The sequence below is a fragment of the Acinonyx jubatus genome, chromosome A1, assembly GCF_027475565.1.
Source record: "Acinonyx jubatus isolate Ajub_Pintada_27869175 chromosome A1, VMU_Ajub_asm_v1.0, whole genome shotgun sequence".
Lineage (NCBI taxonomy): Eukaryota > Metazoa > Chordata > Mammalia > Carnivora > Felidae > Acinonyx > Acinonyx jubatus.
This window is the reverse complement of record NC_069380.1, coordinates 79,299,590-79,322,151: the sequence shown is the minus strand read 5'-3', so window position 1 is coordinate 79,322,151 and position 22,562 is coordinate 79,299,590. Positions and strand designations below refer to the sequence as shown.

Below are 22,562 nucleotides of genomic sequence, written 5' to 3'. Positions count from 1 at the left end.
CAGCAGCTTTCCAAAAATGCGAAAATGCTTGGGTACCTGTCTGTGCCTATTATAATCTTCCACACTGAAACGTTCCCCTCAAGTTCAAGGGTATGACATATCCCAAGGAAGGAAGACCCCAAATGCCACAATTCAGATTCTCTTTCAATTCCTATTCGGGACAGCTCATCAAATCCACGATGTTTTGTTGGTTCAGCTCAACCAAGGCCAACCAGGGAGCTGCTGGCTTCACCCACCCAGGTATCCGCCCACTCACCTTCTCAAGTCTGGCCACGTGAAGCGTCTCTCTCCGCACCCCAACCCCATGTGCTCCACTCCAGCAGGACTCCAGCCTCAGCCCTGGATCCCACCTGCATGCTTCCACCCTACTTGCCACACATGGCTGAGGCTCCAGAGACACATGTTGTGCATGGATACTTTTCCCCAGGGCAAAGCAGGGTTCCAGAAGGTCCTCATCAACTGTGTGCAGCAGACTGACCACCACCTGGAGAAACACTTTCCCATTCTCCACTTGCAATGAAATACAAACTTGCTCTTCAAGATCTTTGAACCTGTCCTATCCAATAAATGGTCAAAGGATCCCCTTCTACCCCAGCGGTATTACGGCAGGCTCCCCGGGAATGCTGCCCCATCACGGGACGTTCCCTGCTACCCCATTATGAGCCCAACGAGACGCTCAAAGACACCCTGAAGACGTTAAGTTTCATCTCAGAAGATGGGAAGTTTCCAGGTCTCGTCAGGGCGAAGACAGGTCAGAGCCGGGGCAGTGGTGAAACCTCCACACCTGCTTCCCAGCCCCTAAGCAGCCTTGCCTGGTCCTCAAAATAGGACATCTGACTGATGGCCGTGAGACTCCCGATGATGATCCAGAACAGACACGCACACTTTGTTTTACATTACAACCAGTATACAAACACAAAACCCACATAATAAACATGCAATTTAATAACCTCACACTGAAGGAATTAGCAAATGCAGCTAGGACGGCATTTACTCAAGCTTTAAATAAAGTTGCTAATGATCACTGGTTCAAAGTCCTTCCTAGGTTATAAATCCTTCACTACGCTGGAAGGCTTCAGGGAGTTACACGTCACACCCATCATGATGGGGGACACACAGAACACAAAGATTCTGCAGGTAAACTTGCTAAATCACATGTAAATCCCCTCAGCTGCATGGTACAGGCTGCTGGTCTCTACGTGAATACATTTACCAACAAGACACCGCATCGCACCACACCTCAAAATGCACCTCTCCTCTTCCCTTTCATGGGGCGTCCAACTAACTGCACTGACCCGGTGCCCTTGCTGCAGCAGACCGGTTATTCTAAACTTACAAGGTGTGGACTCTCCCTAAACCTGGAGTCAAATACCAGCACTGCCCCTTGGTAAACATTAGACACCGGGCATCTCGTGGACCCACTCCCCATCTTGGTCTCCCTTCCCTGGACCGGGGCTCCCCGCGCCCCCCTCACAGCACCGCCTTGTGGCTGACTCGGCACTGAGGGGCCACACGGCAAGTAGTCAATATTGCTACAAAGCCGCTGGTACCCAACTCTAAGAACTTATTTCCACCTCTCTGCATTTCTACCATTTCTCCTCATACACAGATGTTGTATCTGTACTCCTTCCTTCCTCTTAACTTTTTCCTATACGCTCCTGAGGCCCACGTGGATGAAATGCAGCTCTGGCGTCAGCAAGAGTCGGGGACTAATATTTGCTGGATGGACAATGGAAAGCTGGCACAAAAGGTAAACAGAGCTCAGAAGTGAATGGCCAGGTTCACAAAGGACACCGTATGACCTTCACACAGATTCTTGAAAGCACAGGTAAGCTCTTCCACCGGCCAAAATACACACAACTTTCTAACTTACAAGCCAAACACCACCGCCAAACGTCCTTGCCCAGAACCAAGATCTCAAAGGCAGTGTGCACCAGAAGGCCCCAGTACCACGCAGCTACCACCACGACACCAATCAATTCAGGAAGGGTCATCACAGGATGCTAAGTGCATCAGATGAAAGGCTGTGGGGCACCACCCCACAGATTATGTACTAAGCACAAAGACAAAGACCACCTTTACAATGCAGAGACCTGGCGGATGTCACCTTAGCCAAGGGATGGAATGCAGTGCCAGCAGTATGAAGTGTCAACATGAAGCACTTCTGATAGGACCCATGGAAATATAGATCATCAGTGTGTAGAATTCTTACCTAAAATGTCTAACCTGAACCAGACTCTACGGGGTTAACAACGCTGGACTCCCCAAAAACATAAGAGTCCTAATAAACGTGAAAGGTAGAAGAACGGTGTGGGGAAACTAAGGAAGACTATTCTCATCTTAAAGACGTACATACGGGGTGTTCAGAGGCAGGCATGTGGAGGCCTACCACATGGTTTAAGTGGCTAGAGAATATGTGAGCACTCAGAGCCAGGCGGCGAAGTGTCCGTATGGTGACCTAAGTGACGGCACAGGACGTCACACTACCTTCTAATGTGTTAGCTTAGGTTTTTCCAAGAGAAGGGCAAGGGGCAGGTCAGGAGGTTTGTTTGAGCTCCCCAACACTACCCCCAGCATCTTTTAAGTAGAAAATGAAAGCATTCCCTCACCACCCACAGACCAGATCAGCCCCGTGTCACTTCAGGATCTCAGTCGCTACCTCAAAAACCCCCACCCCAGCTCAGCCGACTGGCTGCTTCTGCCAGAAGGAGGCCTGAGGAAAGTACACTTCCCACTGTGCCTGTCCTAAGCTGGGCAGGATCCTTGGCCTTTCTGTAAGTTTGAGGGAAACTGCCACAATTCTCCCCACCTCACCAGACCCTAATTTGAGGGACCCAACTGGGTCAGCTTTAAAAACCAACTAATTAAGTTAGGCTCTCCAGGGGGACTCTGGAATGTTTTAAAAGCTCCACAACTCTGCAACCCAAGGGGACCCCATCCGTTCTAACCTACAAGTCCTCCCTGAAGGGATGGAAGGGGACGCACCCCGCTCAGCCTGGAGGAAGGTGGGAAGAGCCACAGCATGTCCTGTCCTAGCACTTCAAGTACAGACCAGTGAGTTTCCCTCAACTACCCGAGAAAACACCCAATGCAGACTAATAGAAGATAGATTGGAAATACATACTCTGGTTAGAAAACTATTTTTTACAAAAACATACGAAGGGCAGATTTCACATCCAAATGTGGCCTGAGAGGCCTCGGACTTTGTTTTGCTTGGTCATCACTCACTGGGAACCGGCCCTCTCGCCGGTTCCCAGGACCTACAGGAACTCCTCGGGGATGCAAACTGCTTCAGGCAACTACCTGCCAGGAAAGGGTCTCCCCTTCCCAGGCGGCCAGCGGGGATTCTGCTGGTTTTTAAAGCCCAAGTAGAGAAGTGAGGACTAAGACATCCTGAGAAGCCTCAAACAAGGTGGGAAAAAGGACAGAGGTGGGAAGGCACCACGCTAAGTGACCAGCATCTTTTCTGGGCAAAGAGAGCACTCAGGATTCTGCAGACCGTACGTGCTCAAGCCCTAGATTCATGCCGCTCCCACTCATCAGTCCTGACATGTTTAACCAAGAGGCCTTGCTGGAGAATAAAAGATAGTCCTTCGACAAAGCACTTCCCCTTCAACTGGCCAACACTGACCATCCTGTTCAACCACAAAGCAGAAAGAATACACGTGCAGCCTAGTGCTGTTCAGGAGAATACAGGGCTCCTACCCAGAAACCCTTTCCCCACTGCGCGAGGCCACGAGGGTGCACCTGACGCTGGGGGAAAGCCTTGCCAGCGACCCGGGCTGGCCCACACAAGCCGCGCCCCCCCCCCCCGTCCGGCACCTACAGGGACAGATGCAAGCGCACCACAGGCTGGGGGTCCCAGCACGGGGCAGGCCTGCCCCCCTCCTCAGCCGGCACAGCCCTGCCTACACGCCACACGCATCCAGAACGCATGTCCAACCCAACCCGCCTCCGCTCCATCAGTGCCTCTACCTGACCCGTCTCCAAAGTCACCCAAGGACGAGGACCAGCCTGCAACAGGAATCTGGGCCCTTTTTAGATTAGGGAACAAAAGGTCAAGAGTTACGTGGGTTTCTTCAATACGCACCTGCCCACCCTTCCTGTACCCTCCTAGGGCCTCCCCAGTAAGGGGCTGAGGACAATTCCTATCTCCATATAGGGGGCAGAGACCAGTCTGGACTCCACACAGGGCTCCAGCGCTGGTCTGCTGCTCTCCACAGGACACCTGCACAGCTCCTCAGAGCACAGCTACACATGCTCGCCCAATACAAGTTTCTAACCAGTTTCAAGCCCTTTTTTCTTTTTTCCTTAAGTGAGAGAGACAGACAGACAGGAAGGGACAGAGGGAGAGAGAGAATCCCTAGCAGGCTCCACACTCCGCTAGGAGCCCAACGCAGGGCTGGATCTCATCACCGCGGGATCATGACCTGAGCCAAAATCAAGAGTCGGAAACACTCAACCGACTGAGCCACACACACCGTGTTCTCCCGGCCCCACCTGGCACCCCAGCTCCAGGTCCTTTCTGATTCTAGAAGTCTGTGTGGTCGATATGCCTAAGAGCCTCCCCTGAAGAGCAGAGCCACCGGGTCCCCAGGCAGCCCCTACTGTGCTCCACCAGAGGCTCCTGTGCACGCACAGCTGGCCACCTGGCCCCTCGGGCCGACCCTCACCATCAGGACCGGCAGCCACTGCTGACGGAGAAAAGGGGGCTCCCTGTTCAGTTACACCTCAGCCACAAGTCCTTCAGGGAAGCCAGGCCCTGAAGGGAAGAAAACAAAAATTGAAGGAGTGACCGGAAGGAACAGTGAAGGTGTGAACAGGGGCGGGGAGAAGGGCGAGCGGAGACACCAGACGGGGCTCTACAGACATGCCGAGCCCCTTCACCAGCAGGCTAGCGAGGGCACCTCGGGTGTTTTTACCAAGTCAACCAACATCTACTCCGTGCCTAGTAAGTGACAGACACCAAAAACTCAAGCTTAGAAGCAGGCCGAGGAGCCCACAGTCCGAGCAAGGACACGGCGTTGAAGGTGCCACAGAGGGAAACGGCAGGGACCGGGATGGTGGAGGAGACGTGCAGATGGGGGGCAGAGGCCACGGGGAGCTCCGAGCACAGACAGGATGGGGCACAGGAAGGACCCCCTCCGGGGACACCCTGCTTGAACCTGGCCCCAACACTCATAGCCGAGTGACTGTGGTCATGTTCCTCAACCTCTCCAGCTCAGGGTCTCAGCTCAAGGGAGACGTCACAAGGTTTCAACGTAACACGTGAAGCCACTCGCACAGCGCCTAGCACGGCACACACACTTTGTGAGCATAGTACTCACACTACTACTTTGATGAGCGTAATACTCTGGACATCTCCAGGAGCTTGACATGCCTGGGACAGGAAGTCCAAGAGCAGGGGCAAGGACAGAAGTGGACAAGGGTCAAGTCACAAGAAGTCCCACCCATACAATAAAGCTCCTGGACGTGACCATCTGAGTAAGGGGGGGGGGGGGGGGGCGTTTACAGGGGTGGTTTCAGCAGGGCAGTGCCATGGTCAGGACAGAGGACAGGCCAGAGGCCCCCGGGCCACCCCCCGGGCAGCAGGACATGAGGATCAAGGAACGGAGAGCAAATCAGGCTGTGTACGAGCCTGCCACAGATAGAGGGCGGCCAGACGCAAGCTGACAACATGCCCCTGGCTTCCTCCACACTCCTTCCTCTAGACTGGAACGGGCGCCCTCGCACGACAACCAGTTACCACTGCACGCCTGGCTGGGCCTCCCGGGGAGGAGCGGGCCCACCTGGGTCCGGGCTGTGGCACAAGCGACATGGACATACCTGACTGCAGAAGGAGCCAACCATGCAGAGCACAAGCGCGTCGGCTCAGTCAGAAAACCGGGGACCTTACCAGGAGTGCTGGAGGCTACAACGTTACAGGACTAAGCCCCCACCGTCCTGCCACGCCGAGACCTCCTCTTCTGTCCCAGAGGCACGACCATCTTCCTGCCACCTTCGGTCCTCATGCCCCCCCCCCCCCCGTGCCAGTGCCCGTCCCTATCGTGTGCACATCAGCACAAAGAGCCCCCAGCAATGAGAGAGGACGCTCAGTCACCCCCGGCACACCACTTCAATTAACCCTGAGCACAACTGGGGTTGGGGGCTGCTGGTCCCTTCTCCCCCAGTGTTTCGTCCGGCTCGGTTAAAGGTGGGAAAGGAGGCTGGGGCCACCACTATCGGTGCAGCACCAGGATTACACCCTGCTCGCCAGATACCACAGTCCTGTTCTCGATCCGCTCAGGGCTCAGAACATGACACGACGGCACTGCAGGCGTGCTGTTACAAGCCACAGCAGACGGGGTTTTGCAGAGGTCCCTCAGGGTTGACCCTGAGCAAAGTCAAAGGGAGACTGGCTGGGTGGGTGCGATCTAGCCCTTTGCCAGCAGCTGCCTGCCATCGGAGCAGGGAGAAGTCAGAGGTGTGTGTGCAGCAAGACCAGACACAGGTGAACTGATGCCACTTTGAATACAAAGGCCCACGGCTAGGACCGGAGCGGCCCCAGGACCAAAGAGCGACACCCAGCCAATGGCACCAGGAAACCGGGCCTTCGGTCCCAACCACTAAGAAGTGAATTCTGCCAACCACCTCAGGAGTTTGGAAACCGACGTTCCCCCTCGAGGTCCCCGCTAAGAGCCCCGTCATCCACCACCCGGTCCGTGAGACCCTGAGCACAGAGCCCTGCCAAGCTCCCCAGACCAGTAGCCTCAATGCTGAACAGGGGTGGTAAACAGCGTCGTCTTCAGCCACTCCATCTGTGGTAACTGGTTTCGCAGCAAGAGAAAACTAACATGCTACACTGTCTCACAAAGTGCAAGAACCAGCGATCAATTTTACTGAACAGCTATGTACTCACTGAAACCAAAACTTCTGTAAGAGACCTATGGGCTCAAATGATCTCTCCCTTTGGCAGAAACAGGAATGTCTCACTTCATTTGATGGATTTAGTGTAACACAGAAGACTATAATTAACAAATTAGTTTTACTGACCATGAAAAAAACATAATCTATTTTTTAAAAAACTTATATAAGCAACATTTCCTGTTCTGGAAAACGTAACCAGAAGGCTACCAGAAGTAACTTCTAGGACCAATTCTCCCCTCAGCTTAGGACGGTCAGCAGTGGGTTCTTGCAGCCTAGAACTGGGCCAGCAACAGAACGTCGTGGCACACAACACAGTGTCTGCGATACATTTCCCAAGGATGCAGGTAACGAGCGGTACTCTACAGATTGGAACCAGTCTTCAGACCCAAGTGAAGTCACCAAGTAAAAGGGAACAGGCCATCTAATGCTGTGCCATGATCCTGCAGGTCCTACTCAACCAAGCAGGGCCTCATTTCAAAAGCACCATGTCTGAACTGGCCTGGCCACATGTCTGGAAAATCTCCAGGCTACCCTTCTTACAGAAGCACTTTAAAAGTTTCTTCAAAGCATGAAAAAGCTCCGAGAAGAAGCTCTGACAAAACCGGACAGCTATGAAAGGACAAAACAGCTAGAATTTTAAAGATTTTTTTTTTCATGTTTGTAAGAAAGACAGTGAGACTGCAGAGGAGGGGCGGAGAGAGGAAGACAGAGGATCCGAAGCAGGCTCCACCCTGACAGCAATGAGCCCAATACGGTGCTCAAACCCACGAACCAGGAGATCATGATCTGAGCTGAAGTCGGACGCCCAACTGAGCCACCCAGGCGTCCTGAAACCACCAGCGTTTTAAAAACAAGTGCCTTTTGAGAGCAACAAGCAAACATTATCAACACGATAAACTGATGTAGAAATATTACAGTATCCCATCCTCTGCCTCTCAGAGGGCCACACAGACAGGTCCCAAGACCTAGGGATGCTCTTGAAACCTAGATCTCACAGAGAAGGAAAACGAGTCCCAAAGGCCCAGACATCCTCTATTGTTCTTGAACATTCCCACAAGTTTTCTGGCAGTCTACCTTCATACAAGCCCAATTCATCAGTCCCCGTGTTGAGGTCTGGCCTAAGAGGAGAGGAAGTCCACCCTCAAAGCACAACTGAGCCGTCCTAAATTCATCGGTGCTACACGTGATCACAGTCCTGCACACAGACACCTCGCCAGCAGCTTGCCATGGCTGAGACCAGGCTTCCTGCAGAAGCACCAGCCATCATTCCAAGGAAGCATGTCCGAGTGGCCCACCAGACCAGTGTGACAGGAGCTAGAGAAGATGGGGCCAGCCATCACTTCAAGTGCTTGAAGCTGAACACTGATGAATTCAATTTTAGGACTTCTCCTACCCTTCCTCCTTAGTCTTGGGCATTCAACAGTTTCAGCGAGAGCCCACTACATGCCAGCACGGGGGACAGAAGTACAAGACGACCCAGTGCATGGATGCTGCTCTCCACGTTCACACTCCAACGAGAAGAGCAGTGTACACACACACACACACACACACACACACAAAGCACGCACTGAATACGGCCCTGTCCGCAGCCACGGAGTGGGGTCACCTGATCCAGCATCATGAGGAGACCTCCTGAGGTTGGTCTAAGGCGGCACTTCCTGCAGTGGAAGGAGCTCGTGCATGCACAAGCTCTAAGGTGACATCACGGCCCGTGTCCAATCAGACCCACGCTGATCACCGGCAAAGCGAAGCGGACAGGTCTACTGCAGGATGTTGGGCACAGAGCACCACACTGGACTGCAGCAGACTCCCCGTCCAACGGCCATGGTTTCTGCTCAGGCCAGAGCCTCGTCCTCTCGGACTCTGTTTTCACACCCCTCTGCGGTCGGCGAGAAAATCATCCCTACGCTTTGCGTGAAACCAAAGTATGCAACTCCTACCACGGAAACTATTCTAACTGCGGGTCAAGGGTCATCAACTCTTCCCTGGATTTTCGCCATCTCCTCTTCTGGTTTTCTTGCCTTTGCCCTAGACTCCCTGTGGTCTACGCCCCAAAGAGCAGCCAAGATGATTCCCCAGACTCTGGTCACATTATCTCACGGGTCTGCCCCGGCAGCCCCAACTCACGGAGGGCAGCCCAATGTCCTCAGGTAATCTACAAGACCCCCTACGTCATCTGGCCCAACAGCACCTTGGTCTCCAGCTCTGCTCTCCCCTCAGGTCCAAGGAGTCTGAATTTCAGCCTAAGACCCAAAGCAGAATCAGAGTCAGGAAAACGGAAGTCAGATTTGCATTTGAGGGAAACCAGCCTGGAGAAGGACAAGAGAGGAGTTGCATCGCCACAGGGCCGCCGCAGTAATCTAGGCAGGGGGTATCAGTGGCCAGAGCGGGAGCGAGAGAAGAGCACCATAGCGTCCGGGGAGAGTGAGCTGGGGAGACATCAGGAGCAGAGGGCTGGGGAGACGTCAGGAGCAGGCTGCAGAGGCTCGAAGGCCACCCTGGACCTGCCCACCACCTGGGCACACCCGAGGGATGCTCGGACCACTCCCTTGTGGCCGTCTCCCAGGGACATACGCGTGTCCCACACGCATCTGTGGGTCTCCGTCTGCTCAAAGATGGGAAACGAGGCCACAGGGACCTCCTCGGGTCCCCTCCCACTCCCATGTGTCACAAGCGCAAAGACCCAGCTGTGCTACTGAAGATCCTCTGCCTTCTGCCTCCACCCAGGCTGCAGGGAGTTGGCTCAACAGACTACGGCCAACGAAGCCAAGTGCCACCACCCAGCCTAGGGAGGCGAGCAGATGGCCAGGGGCAGCAGGGAGGGAGGGAAGCAAAACTGCGCTCTCACAGTAGCAAAAAGCCACAGGATGCGCACACCCATGGTAAGTGGCGCCAGTACCTGCTGAGCAGCCAGTTAAGACACGGTTCTACAAGTCTCACGTGAGCCTGGTCGACCAGCCACACTCAAACTAGTTTCAACAGTTGTCCACAGAGGCCCAGCAGGGGCCAGGTCCCCAAGCTGGTGGCTTGCTGAAGAGACAGAACACGGCAGTGAAAACCGCGATCCAAGCTGCGCAGTAACCTCCTGAGTGTGCGGCCCGGTGCCCACCTGTGGCCTAGTCCTCTTCCTGGGAGCAGAGACCCGTCCTCGCTCCTCACCCCATGTTCTCCTGCACCACCCATCCACAGGAGCCTTCAAAACACAAAACCTGGGTCCACAGTAAGTCCTGCCATTACCAAGGTCAGGCAGGGGGATGAAGGCACCTGGGAAGCTAGGACAGCTCTCAGCGCACCCGAGAGGGTGCTGCTCCGACTGCATAGCAGAAGCGGCACCCCATGGCAGGTCTCTCACAGCGAGGTGGACACGGGCCAAGGTCCAAAACTGGGTCTCACTGTTCCGCCTCCCATCACCAGGACCAGGGATGCGGCTCACCCGGCTAGGCCAGGCTGCCTGGGCCTGTACCCGAGACTTTATCTCGCCTGAGACTAATAGGACCGGTGACAGAAATTTACGACATGAACCACCCTCACTCCTCCCCTCCCTACACTCGGCCCAGCTCACTGTCCCTGCCTCTCTGCAGGGGCTGCACAAGGACGGTCCCCACGCAGGAGTCTCGTGGCGAGCCAGGACGCTACAGAGTCCTCTGACACAAGCTCTGGACTGTAGGCAGATACCCATCTCCCAGGGCCTCAGGCTCCTGACCATGCTGCGGGGTCACGAAGGGTGCGACCTGTCACAGCTGGTTAAAGATCGAGGGGGTTTGGGGGCGCCCGGGGGGCTCAGTCGGTTAAATGTCGGACTTGATTTCGGCTCAGATCATGATCTTACAGTTCTTGAGTTCAAGCCCCACATTGGGCTCTGTGCCGACAGCTGGGAACCTGGAGCCTGCTTCAGATTTCTGTATCTCTCTCTCTCTCTCTACCCCTCCCCTGCTTGTGCTCTGTCCCCCTCTTAAAAATAAACACACACACAAAAGAAAGATCTAGCGGGTTAGTACACGTTTTACCACAGGGTCTGAAGCTGCTTGCTCCTGTCTGCTGCAGGCCTCCCAGAGCCACCGCCAGGGCGGACCAGCCGTCCAACCCTACGGTCCAGCACTAACAGAATGCGGCCCTCCCGATTCAAAGTTCCTCAGAATTTCAGCCGGTGCCAGCAGAGCATTAAGCCAAGTCCAGAGCCCTAGGAGACCTCAGGGTGCCCAGCCCCGCCACCAGCTCAACTCGGAGGACTAACCTGTGGCCCCTGCCACGAGTCAGTTGGACAGTGTCACATCCGCATCATCCCACAGCTTAACTTGCACTCCAGGCCTCAGCATGCTCACAGGAGCTCTGTGGAACCGCCAGCGTGGAGTATAAATCCTGCCCGTTCACCTGTCGGACTGGGCCCCAAGACCCACCCACCACCCCAGGTCTATCGCCCCCTCTGCGGGATAGTCACAAGTACACAGTACATACAAAATGCACGGGCACGTTACTTGTATTCAACAAATGTCAGTCCCCTTCATTTCAAAGATGACAGCCTCTTAATGTAGACTGACACCGTCCAACACAGACCAGCCCCCACATGGCCTGCTGAGACCCTGAAATGTGACCGAACCAGAACGGGAGGAGCTTGTGCCAAATACAAACCAAACTATAAAGACCTGATGTGCAAAAAACATTACCTCAACAAGCAGATGTTGAGACATTAGGAATACTCTAGGTTAAAAAGCTTATTAAACCGAGCTTCACATTTTTTACTTCATGTAGTTACTGCAGTTTTGAACTACAAAGGAGGTTCACACTGCATGTGCAGGACTGCACCATCTATGCAACAGCCACCCCACAGATCTCAAGTTGGGGGAAGGCCTAACCGGTCTTCTACACTGGAAAATCAACCTGGGTGCACAGGGACTAATTGTTCACCCTACAAGACACCTTGGCAAGACACAAATACTGAAGACAGAGGGTCAATTTTGACACTTTTTGCGAGGAAAAGGTAAAGATAGCTGTAACATCTGAGGAGAATTTTTCTTTGCTTTTAGTACCCACCAGATGTTCACAGGATAATCATCTCCCAAATTTAACTCAACTTCCTCAAAGGCAAGTTCTGACAAAGGCACGATGAATGAACTTCAAGAGTTTCTTCAATAAAACCAGTCGAGTACTAGGTCATGACACCAGCCATTTCCAGCTCACTACCGTGCCAACCGTGACGAGGACGAAGGAAAACACCCTGCTGTGTGACCTCAACTACACCTTCACACACAGTTGTAGTGAGGCTCAACCACCCAGCTGCCCAGATCTAAGACAAAGGTAACCCTTGGGGGGCATCCCTCCCTAGGGAAAGGACTAGAAATACACTTTGGACTTTGCTCTAATTCTGAAGCCTTTGTCAACAAGTTTTAACTTTCCAAGTAAGCCAATTTTAACTTTAGTAGTATTTTTAAATATTCTTTTGGACAAAATGTCAATCATAATCTTGATTAAAAATCTCAAAGAGCATCAAATACTATACGTGGTAGTATAACAGAAAACTATCCTTCAAAAATACAGCCAAGAGTGTTTTTGGAAACACGCAGGGCGATGTTTTCCAAAACCTCCCCGCTAACCTACTAACTCCGTCAGTCCGGCCGATTCCAATGCTAGAGAGGCCACCCAAAGGCCTCCTCATTCTCTGGACATCAGAGCAAAGGAAAGCCTCCCCCCTCACACAGAGGGCGATGGGCACCGTCAGCAACAGGCCTGTGACGTGCCTGCAGCCAGAGCGCCTGCCTGCACAGGGCAGCCCCTCCCACTGGCACAAAGCAAAGTGGCAGAGACGAGTGACAAGCTAGGAGGAAACGCTCGGAGGTTCGCGACTTCGATTGCCTCTTCCAGCAGCCTTCTTTGTCGCCCTGTCCTCATGCAAGCGCAGTGCGGGGAATCTGCAGCGCCCCACATCTGCTTCACCATCTACCCAGAAATAGGCACACCGAGGAGGACACAAAAGAGAAAAGCCAAAACACTTGGCCCAAGGGACTTCCATCCCCCAGAGATCAAGAAAACACCCAACAGGAACAAGTAGTGCCTGCCTGTTGCTGCTGGAAAGGCAAAGGGAGAAAAACGTCTCCAGAGACAACCTGGCAGGTGTTCACGGCATTTAAAAGCCCCTACACCTTTGCCCTAGCAGCGCCCCATTGGACGATCAGGGAACACACATGCACGGCCCCAACAGCAGTTGGTGGCCAATGCAGAGCACGGAGAGGTTGCGCTCTGCCTGCTCACTGCCAGACCAGGGCTGTGAGAACTCAAGACCGAGGAGCGAAATAAGTAACACGTCAAAGTCCTTTAGACAATGTTACCAATAAAGATGTGATTGAGAACTGAAACCAGAAACCAAATGGAGAATGGGGAAAACTATACAAGGCAGCACTTAGCATGAGCAAGATTCTCTCCCTCACCCAGGTGGCATGTACTTAGGACAATTCTGTCCCTGCCACATATACCAGGCAAACCAGGGTTTCTCCACACATTCTCCAAGGTAACTGGACCACAGTACCAGCTCCTCAGTCGGGAAGTTTAAGAGAATTGTCAACTGTAATAACCCATAGTTCTAAATGAGGTCAGCTCTCATCAGATCTTACTTTACTACACTATTAGAAACAAGGGAAAAAAAACTTGAATTCTTATCAAACTACACACTATTTCAGGATATGTAAGATTCAAATAAGATGCATGATAGGCAGCAAAGAAAAACTGAGAAATAGGAAAAGTTCAAAGCCATATATGTGGTTTTCCTACAGGTTTTATCCCCCCCCCCCCCGCCAAATTTAAAAAATGTTTTCCAACTTAAAACATAAATGGTCTCTCAAACTTTAATAAATACAAAATTTACAAACTTCCTTTAAATTTAAAACTCTTTTCATGATCAGAACCACCCACTGGGGGAAATACCTCATTTTCTGCAGCTAATTAAGATGCGGACCAAAACAACGGATACAGTAACCACAACGCTTGGTTCCTCTGCTCCTGGAAGAAATCCTGGCATAGCTTAAGACGCTAGTAAAACATTCCCAGAATAATCTGTTACAAACACACTTCAGTCTCAACTCTTGGAAAAAGGCACCTTGACAGATACCAGAACAGAAGGTAACCTGGAGTTCAAGCGATTAGTTTCAGGGTCTGTGTTTGTAATTTCCAACAGTTTCTCTCATCATTCAGAAGGTCGTAAAAATGAAACATGTCAAGCCAAGAACACGTTTCAGAAGTGCAAGGTCCTTCCCTTCCCATTCCCTTTCTATGTATCTCTCTTTAAAAACCCTGGGAGGGGTGCCTGGGTGGCTCAGTCGGTTGAGCGTCGGGACTTTGGCTCAGGTCATGATCTCGCAGTCCATGAGTTTAAGCCCCACGTCAGACTCTGTGCTGACAGCTCAGAGCCTGGAGCCTGTTTCAGATTCTGTGTCTCCCTCTCTCTGACCCTCCCCTGTTCATGCTCTGTCTCTGTCTCAGAAATAAAAAGGTTAAAAAAAAAAATTAAAAATTAAAAAAAAAAAAAAACCCTGGGAAACTGCTGCATGTGCTCCACATGCAAGGCCACCTTTCAGGGAATAGGCCAGTACCTTCACACCACAGATCAGAACAAGTCTGGAAGCCCAAGTAGGATTCACACCATACAGAACTCATTTTTCACGGTAACTTCCTACAACAAAACAAAAACTAGAGTGACTCAACAATGTGAGAGTTTTGATGTGTTTTGTTATTTTCATTATCCTAGGCAATTAGGAGTTTGAAGTGTGACTTACTACAGAGACTGAAAGTATGCTAACAAAACATGCCTCTCAAATTTATTTACCGAATTTAAAATTTAAAACTCTTTAAAAACTAGCCACAAGTTTCCTTATAAACAAAAAAATCAATTATTTGCTATCAACTGCAGATTTATTGAAGGCCTACTATAACGCCAAGAACTGTTCTAGATGCTTGGGATAAGTTAGTGACCTCTCCTACAGCATCATTAAACTCTTCATTATAAAGATAGACAGGATATGAAATTTCAACAGCAGCCTCTGGAGAGCGAAGGGTAAAGGGTTTTTAAGACTCCACTTTAATACTTTCTTACAGAGTCCTACACTAAACACTGATGTTGTGAGGTTGTAAATTTAATGTGCAAACTGAATTTCAAATTTACTATCACAACCAAAACTCAGTTTGATGAAAATAGTCTCACAACAAAGGTCAAGGAAAAGCAAACGTTGCTACCAGGAACACATATTCTCACAGCCCAATAGGGGAGTCCAGGACAAGATGACAAAGCCTTTCTGAAATGTTGCCCCCTCCTAAACAGCCCTAGGGTCTCCGGGATCTCTACTAAGCCTTTCAGGTACCTGTTAAGGGACTTCCTCACAGACCTCAAATACTACAAAAGAGATACCTTAATGTTCACAATCACGCAGAAGAACAGGATTTTGGTTTCTTGATGCCAGCGTAACTTCAACAAATGAGTTGCCATGAAACTTGCCCTCACCGACTGGACTTCTAGATTTCTCCCGAGAAACCCACACTAAGACTGTCCTAGGAGGGGAAAACTTTATGGAATCCTCTTACACAACAGGTTCCACTGGAGATGCCTTCATATACTCTTCTCCGCCAGCCTGCTCAAACTCAGCTCAGCTCTGATAAGGAAACAGGTGGTAAAGCAGCAGCAGGAAACGATGGAAGCACAGACGTGACCACAACCACTTCGAGCTGGAGTTCCCAAACGAAACAATGTCTAGGTTTCCGGATCAAAAGCACTACCCCAAGGTTAGGAAAAATCATATGGTAAAATGAGCTGTAAAGGAGGTTTCCAGAGAACTACCGCTGAAAGACCGTATTTAGAACAGTGACAAAACCTTACACAGAAGACACACCCCGCCGGGTACACTCCCCAAGACGTAGGTTTACCTTCAACCTAAACACCGCCTACCTTCTGGCGGTAGGAAAAAAAAGCAGAGAAAGGAGTGAGGCTGGGAGGGCTTGGGGTCCTTTCATTTGTGCCCGGTTTTGCCCGCTTACCTGCTAGAAATTCTGAGGGGCTGACACAGCCCTGAATGCGGGTCCCCCGGGGAACCCCTAAAAGCACAGGCTAAGGCAGGGAACAAGGAATCGACCGCACCCCTTAGGAACGGTTCTGGCAAACGCGTGACACCTACCCACCAGCTCCTGAGGCTCTTCAGAGCGACGACAGCCCAGTTCGGGGCTGCACGCAGCGGCCCCTCCCCGCCCCGCGCCCGCGCTCGCTCCCTTCCCCCGGGCCTCTGGGCGCCGCCAGCCCGGCCCGCCCCCCTCCTGGCGCCCCGCGCCCGCTCACCTCCAGCCGCAGGGAGGCCCCGCAGCCTCGCAGGAACTCGCGGATATTGCTCAGGCACTCGCTCTCGCTCCGGGGCTCCGGGTAAACCTGCAACACAGAGCACAGGCGCTGAGCGGCGGCGCGGAGGCCGCGGACGCGACCCAGGGCGGCGCCGGCAAGCGGCCCCGGGCAAGAGGACGCGGACGGGCGGCCCCGGCGGCCCCGGAGGGACCTCGGCCGCCCCTGACGCCCGCCCGCTGGGCCGCCGCCGCTGCTCACCGTCTTTCCTTCCTCTGGGCTGCACCAATCTCAGGCCCCAGCCCTCTCCAGGAAGTGGGCCGCCACCGGAAGTGACGTCTTCAGACCGCGCCCCGGCCGGCCAGCGCACCGCCTTTTCCGGCCTCGCCCTCGCGCTGGCAGACGCGGTGCACCTGGCCCCACGCGCTGCCGCCTCTCCCCTGCACCTGGCCCCACCCACGGCCTCGGCCTCCTCCTCCTCCTCCTCCTCCTCCTCCCCACAGCACTTTGTCCTTGTCCTCGGACGCGGCGCACCTGGCCCCACCCGCGGCCTCAGTCTCGGGCTCCACCTCCTCCTCCATCCTCCCCCGCGCCGAGCACCAGGTCCTTGTCCTCCGACACGCGGCGCACCTGCGCACCTGGTCCCACGCGCGGCCTCCTCCACCCAGCGCGTGGTTCTCATCCTCCGACACGGCCCACCTGACCCAGCCCACGCGCAGACTCCTCCCGGCACTTGGCCCTCATCCTCGCCTGGCCCCAGCGGACACAGCCCGCCCTGCCCAGAGGGTCCCGGAGAGCAGGGCCTCATTGGTGAGCAACCCTGAAGGGGCTGAAGGGAACCCTATCTTCAGTTCTTCCCAGCCACCGGCTTGGGAGAGTGGAACCGGTATTCTATTACGAGGATTTAGAATTGGCAACATAAATTATGCATGTTGGGATTGAAGTGCAATGTTTTCCTTCCCGAATACACACCACGTGCTTCATTAATGATTAACCAGAATAGCCAGTTACACATCAGTGAGCAAGTCAGCTAGGAAGCAGTTGTCTGCGGCCTCCACCACGGGCGGAGACCGTCGAGGAGGGCCCGGTGCAGGCTGCCAAGAGAGAACTTTGAGGGCCACCTGCCACACGTGTGAGGAGTTACTGACAGCCTCCCGGACCAGAAAGGTCAAGAAAACCGAGAGCAATCAAGAGAGAAGCCGGAGACATGAGAAGGGCCCTTTGTCGTTCTGACACATAAGAAGACTAAGTTTTGAGAGCTACACTACAGCATCATCCAGAACTCTAGCATCTGAGGACATTCAGGGCACTTTTGTCCTTATATGGGGATATCACAGCATTCCATCAGGCCTTACAGGAATACTTTGGTTTCATTTCAAGCTTGGGTCTTTTAAAGTTATGAATCAAAACGAAAAACAAGGGTGTTAAGAAGTACAAAGAGGGCAAAAATCAGACCCTTTTTTTCCTACAATTTAAAAATCCTTAGAAGAAATTGCCAACATATTTCCTCCAAATTGAACGGATTTTTTTTTTTTTTTCTGTGAACAGATAAACCAAAGCTGCTTCCTGGTCCATTTGCTCCTCTCCATAAAAGAATTTTGAAAAAGTATGCATCAAATATGCATGCTTAATAATTTTAAGTAGTTGCAAAGCTTTAATTTCTGATGTCTTGAGGACATTTTGAAACTGTTAAATATGCTTTAAAATTATGTCCAGTAGCTCAAAAAACAGTAGAAATAGCCGTTCTCCATCTTAAAAAATTATGAACAAATTCCTTGTTTAAAAGTCAGACATTTTACATTCTGTTCTCCTTCAGCGTCTTTCCATTCCACTTCCTGCAACAAAACAGTATGCTAAAGTAAGACATTTTTATACTAAACCATTTTTACTGATCACTGTTTTTGTTTGGTTGGGTTTTTTTGTTTTGGCAAGAGACCCATACAAATACAGTCCACGTCCTCATTCATTCACGGATTCTGTGCAAATTCACCTACTCGATAAAATTTGTTTGTAACCCCAAAATCAATACTGGTGGCACTTTCCCAGTCATTCACAGACATGACACACATTCCCAGCTAAACTTGAACAAGACTGTGCTCTGCCCTCTTGCTTCAGCTCCTAAGGTAAGCAGATGTCCTTTTCACTGTCTACTGGCATCACGTTTTTCACATTTTTGTGGTTCTTCTTGGTGACTTTGCTATTTTAAATGGCCCCCAAGCGTAGCGCTAAAGCACTGTCTAATGTTCCTAAGCGCAAGAAGGCTGTGATGTGCCTTACAGAGAAAATACGTGTGTTAGATAAGCTTCGTTCAGGCCTGAGTTACAGTGCTGTTGGCCGTGAGTTCAACGTTAATGAATCAACAATACGGTACATCCAGAAAAAGGAAGACGATATTCGCCGATCTGTACGTGAGGCTGCTCCAGAAAGTGCTAAAGTAACATCTATAGTGCGTGATGCGGCTATGGAAAAGATGGAAAAGCAGCTAAATTTGTGGATTCAGGAGATGACAACCAATAAAAAGAGCATGGTAGACAGTGTTGTTGTGAGGCTGAAAGCCAAGGAAATTTACAGTCATGTTACCCAGGGTCAGGAAAAGGTTAAACCCTTCTCAGCTAGTGCAGGCTGGCTTGCACGTTTCAAAAGGCGATACCACATGAAAAACGTTAAACTTGGACGGAAGGCAGGTCCTGCAGATGAGGAAGCTGCAGAAGAATTTAAAAAGTATCTGCTAAGCATTATACATGAAAAGGGTTATATGGAAGAGCAGGTTTTCAACGCTGATGAGACAGGCTTGTTTTACAAGAATGTTGGCAGACGAACCTATATAATGCAAATGGCCTCCAAGGCTCCTGGCTTTAAATCATTCAAAGACCGTGCAACCTTGCTATTATGTGCCAATGCCAAGGGTGACTTTAAGTGCAAACCCCTCATGGTACACAGAGCACAAAACCCTCGAGCACTTCGAGGGAAAAATCTGAACCGTATGCCAGTCCATTGGAGGTGGAACAAAAAGGCATGGATGGCGTCTGAAATATTCTGGGATTGGTTCCACAACTGCTTCATCCCAGAAGCTGAACGCTACCTCCATAGCAAAAACCTTGCCTTCAGGATTTTACTAATTTTGGATAGTGCCCCAGTTCACTGCCATGAAGAACTTGAAAATGCCCACCCTGACATAGAAGTTCTCTTCATGCCCCCAAACACTGCTTCTCTCATCCAACCCCTCAGTCAGGGGATAATAAAAGCTTTCAAGGCCCACTACACCAGGGAGCTTTATAGCAAGGCTTTTGAGGCTCTTGATGCCAACGAGGAAACCACCATGATGGACTACTGGAATTCCGTCACGATACGCAACGTTATAGATTATATCAGCACAGCGTGGGACAGCATCAGGCAGGCCACTATTAATAACTGTTGGGCAAATGTTTGGCCAGACTGCGTAAAAACTTTTGAAGGCTTTGAAGGTGTTAGAGAAAATATAAAGAACAGTGTAGAAAACATAATGCATATTGCACAGCAAATAAGTGGAGAAGGCTTCAGAGACATGAGGGAGGGAGATGTGGAGGACATTTTGGCAGAAATGGCAGTAGAACCCACCAACAAAGACCTGGATGAGATAGCAAAGCATGGCACTGGCGTCAGCGATGATGATGGCAGTGATGAAGGTCAGCCTAAGACTCCAAGAATTGTCCCTCTCACAGCAGCCAAAATAGCAGAATGGAATTCCGCTCTGGAAAAAATTTTCCATGACATGGAAGAGTGTGACCCCGTGCTCGAACGGAGCCTCACATTTAAGCGCCTCACCTCCACTGCATTCGTCCCTTATGCAGAAACACTTAAAGATTTGAGGCGAAAAGCCAAGCAGACAAGGCTGAAGGAATTTTTCAAGCCAGTTTGGGAGGGAGAGTTGCCGACACCATCAACACATTGTGAAAGCCGAACTCCTGAGGTAGAGCTGTCCGATCTCACGTGTCACCCTCACTGACTTCTTCCTCTTCTGCCGAGTACGTCACCTACTCTGTCTTGGTTTTTGTGGGGCAAGCCAAGGTCTAGAGATTTAACCACACTGCCCACTGCCCCATCACAAAGCCCACAGCTCCACCACAAGTAAGGTTTTAATGTTTTCACAAAATTTCAAGCGTTCAAGCTTCGCATAATGCTGTGTTCAGGGCTGGCTCTCTTACATTACCGTACTATGCAGCATACAGTATGTGTTTGCTGAGTGTGCACCGTGTGCAACTGAACTGAAGAGGTAAACAGTTCATGGTGCTGTAACTGAAATTGTGTTGTACTATGAAGAAACCCTGCATGCAACTAATTATTTGTAAGGAACATGTATTAAATAAGCCGTCTCCAAGTGGAAATACACCTAAAACAAGATGATGTGTTGACTGGTTGACAAAACCTTGCAATGTCTATCTGGAAGGAAATTAACTGGGTATTTGCCCTAGGGAGAGTGGTTCAGTAGTTGCTAATTCAGTGTTCACAGTGACTTTGTAGGACACAACTACCACAAGTAACAAGAATCAACTCTACCTTTAAGGTTAGTAAAGATCTAATTGTTACAATTGTTCTTCTAAATTAAACACAACTATTATGAGCACGCAAACAATGGGAACAATACCTTCAAGTTTCTGAGGAAAATTTATCAAATGTAAAAGTAAAACTTTATTTGGAAATGTATGTCCTAATGAAATGTATAGCATTGTGGTGGTGTTGTTGTTGTTGTTTTAATTAGTTCATTTACCCATGGACAACTATCACTTATTGCTAGAAGGAGGTACAGTCCAGCATTAGTTCTGGTCCTATCTTGGGCGGGGGTTGTATGCAAACACTGAGAAACCTTGTTCCTAAAAATAAGTAAATAAGAAATGGAAAGGGTTTTGTTATGTAACTGGATTTTTTGATGCCTTCTGAATGACATAGCCAAAGTCTAGACATAATCTATCCTAAATAAAATTTTGAAATCCTCAGTTAACAGCATGATTCGGGTCTCCTGCAATCTCTATGAAAGCTAGCAAGTAGAAACCCTGAGCTGCACAATTCCGGACGTTAGTGTCATTCACGTCTCAACACCATGGATACTACTGGTTACACAGCTGGGAGGTTTTCCACCTTGCAGCAGTGTGCCTCAAGGAGACAACAAATGAGTGTACGGTCTGCCTTTCTTATGTGAACTGGGAGAAGCGGGTGTTGGGACAGCTGAACCCACTCATTGCATTCCCAGACCTCAGGCACCTTCTCAGGCAAGTCAGTTACAAGTGAGTGCATGTGCAAGCCGAGGAACTGAACTCCTTTAAAAGTCTCCACTTGCATGCATGTGGGTGCATGGAGCTGGCTCATTCAAAGAATACTGTACAGACAACACATGTTTGGAAAACAGTAATAAGTACTGCCTGACCCTGTAACATACATACTGACCTTGGACACGACACTTGACCCCTCTGGGTCTATGCCCTCATCGTCCCAATTTGAGGCTCAGCCTTTCTCACAGAACTGATGGCAGGATCAAATGGATACCAAGTTAGTTCAACAACACGGACCTGGACTCCATGCCAGAGCACGTGACAAGCACTGTGACTGCAAAGGAGAGAGAGACAAGGCCCTGCCCTCAGGGAGGGAGGGAGGAATCACACACAACACGGCAAGGGGCCATAGAAGCACAGAGAAAAGAAACGGGAGTTCTATGGGGGACACAGGGGAGGCCAGAGGCCTAACCAACAAAAAGGACATCTGAGTTAGAGCTATAAGGGTGAAGAGACAGATGGAACTGCATTTTCAAAGTTGTGACATTTGAGAAGCCCATGGTGTTTTCGAGGATGATGAGCCCTCAGGGGCAGCTGAGGTCATGGGGCACAGCCTGCAGTGGAAGGGCTACATATGAGATGATGATGTAAAAGACATTTAAGGTCCCCTGCATATTTCAATAAAGAAGCTACGTGAACAACAGTGAGCGTCATCAGGTAAATGCAAATTAAAACCTCAGACAACACTACACACCCACCAAAATGGATACTGTGGAAAAGGTCAACAGTATCAAGTGTTGGTGAGGATGGAAAGCAGCTGGAGCCCAACACGTGACTGATGGGAGTGTAAAATCATACACTTGGAAAATTGGCAGCTTCTCAAAAAGTTAAGCATACCTAAGCCCAGCAATTCCTCTCATAGGTACTTACCTGAGAGAGATGAAAACACATCCACAAAAAGCCACGTATAAGAACATTCACAGGAGCCTTACATAAAATTGCCAATGCCTCACAACCCAAAAGCGAACACTCCTCAGGGCAATCACCAGTGACCGCCTTCCGATGACCAACAATAGCCCAATTCACTCCCCAGAAATCCTGTC

At 50.8% G+C, this 22,562-nt stretch overlaps 1 protein-coding gene across 9 annotated transcripts in view; it reads right to left on the bottom strand.

Moving 5' to 3' along the window:
* Positions 1-22,562, bottom strand: part of ARHGEF7 (Rho guanine nucleotide exchange factor 7) — a 134,948-nt gene that overhangs the window by 89,465 nt on the left and 22,921 nt on the right. For 5 of the 9 annotated variants that reach the window (XM_027065228.2, XM_027065234.2, XM_027065229.2 and 2 more), the window contains exon 2: positions 16,217-16,303. Coding sequence is in view for 4 of the 9 variants with exons in the window: in XM_027065234.2 (XP_026921035.1) it covers positions 16,217-16,303 (87 nt within the window). In the remaining 5 variants the exon portion in view is untranslated. Of the gene's footprint in view, positions 1-16,216; positions 16,304-16,474; positions 16,529-22,562 lie in introns of those variants that run through there. The other 4 variants (XM_053217963.1, XM_053217953.1, XM_027065237.2 and 1 more) reach the window with 3 other exon arrangements.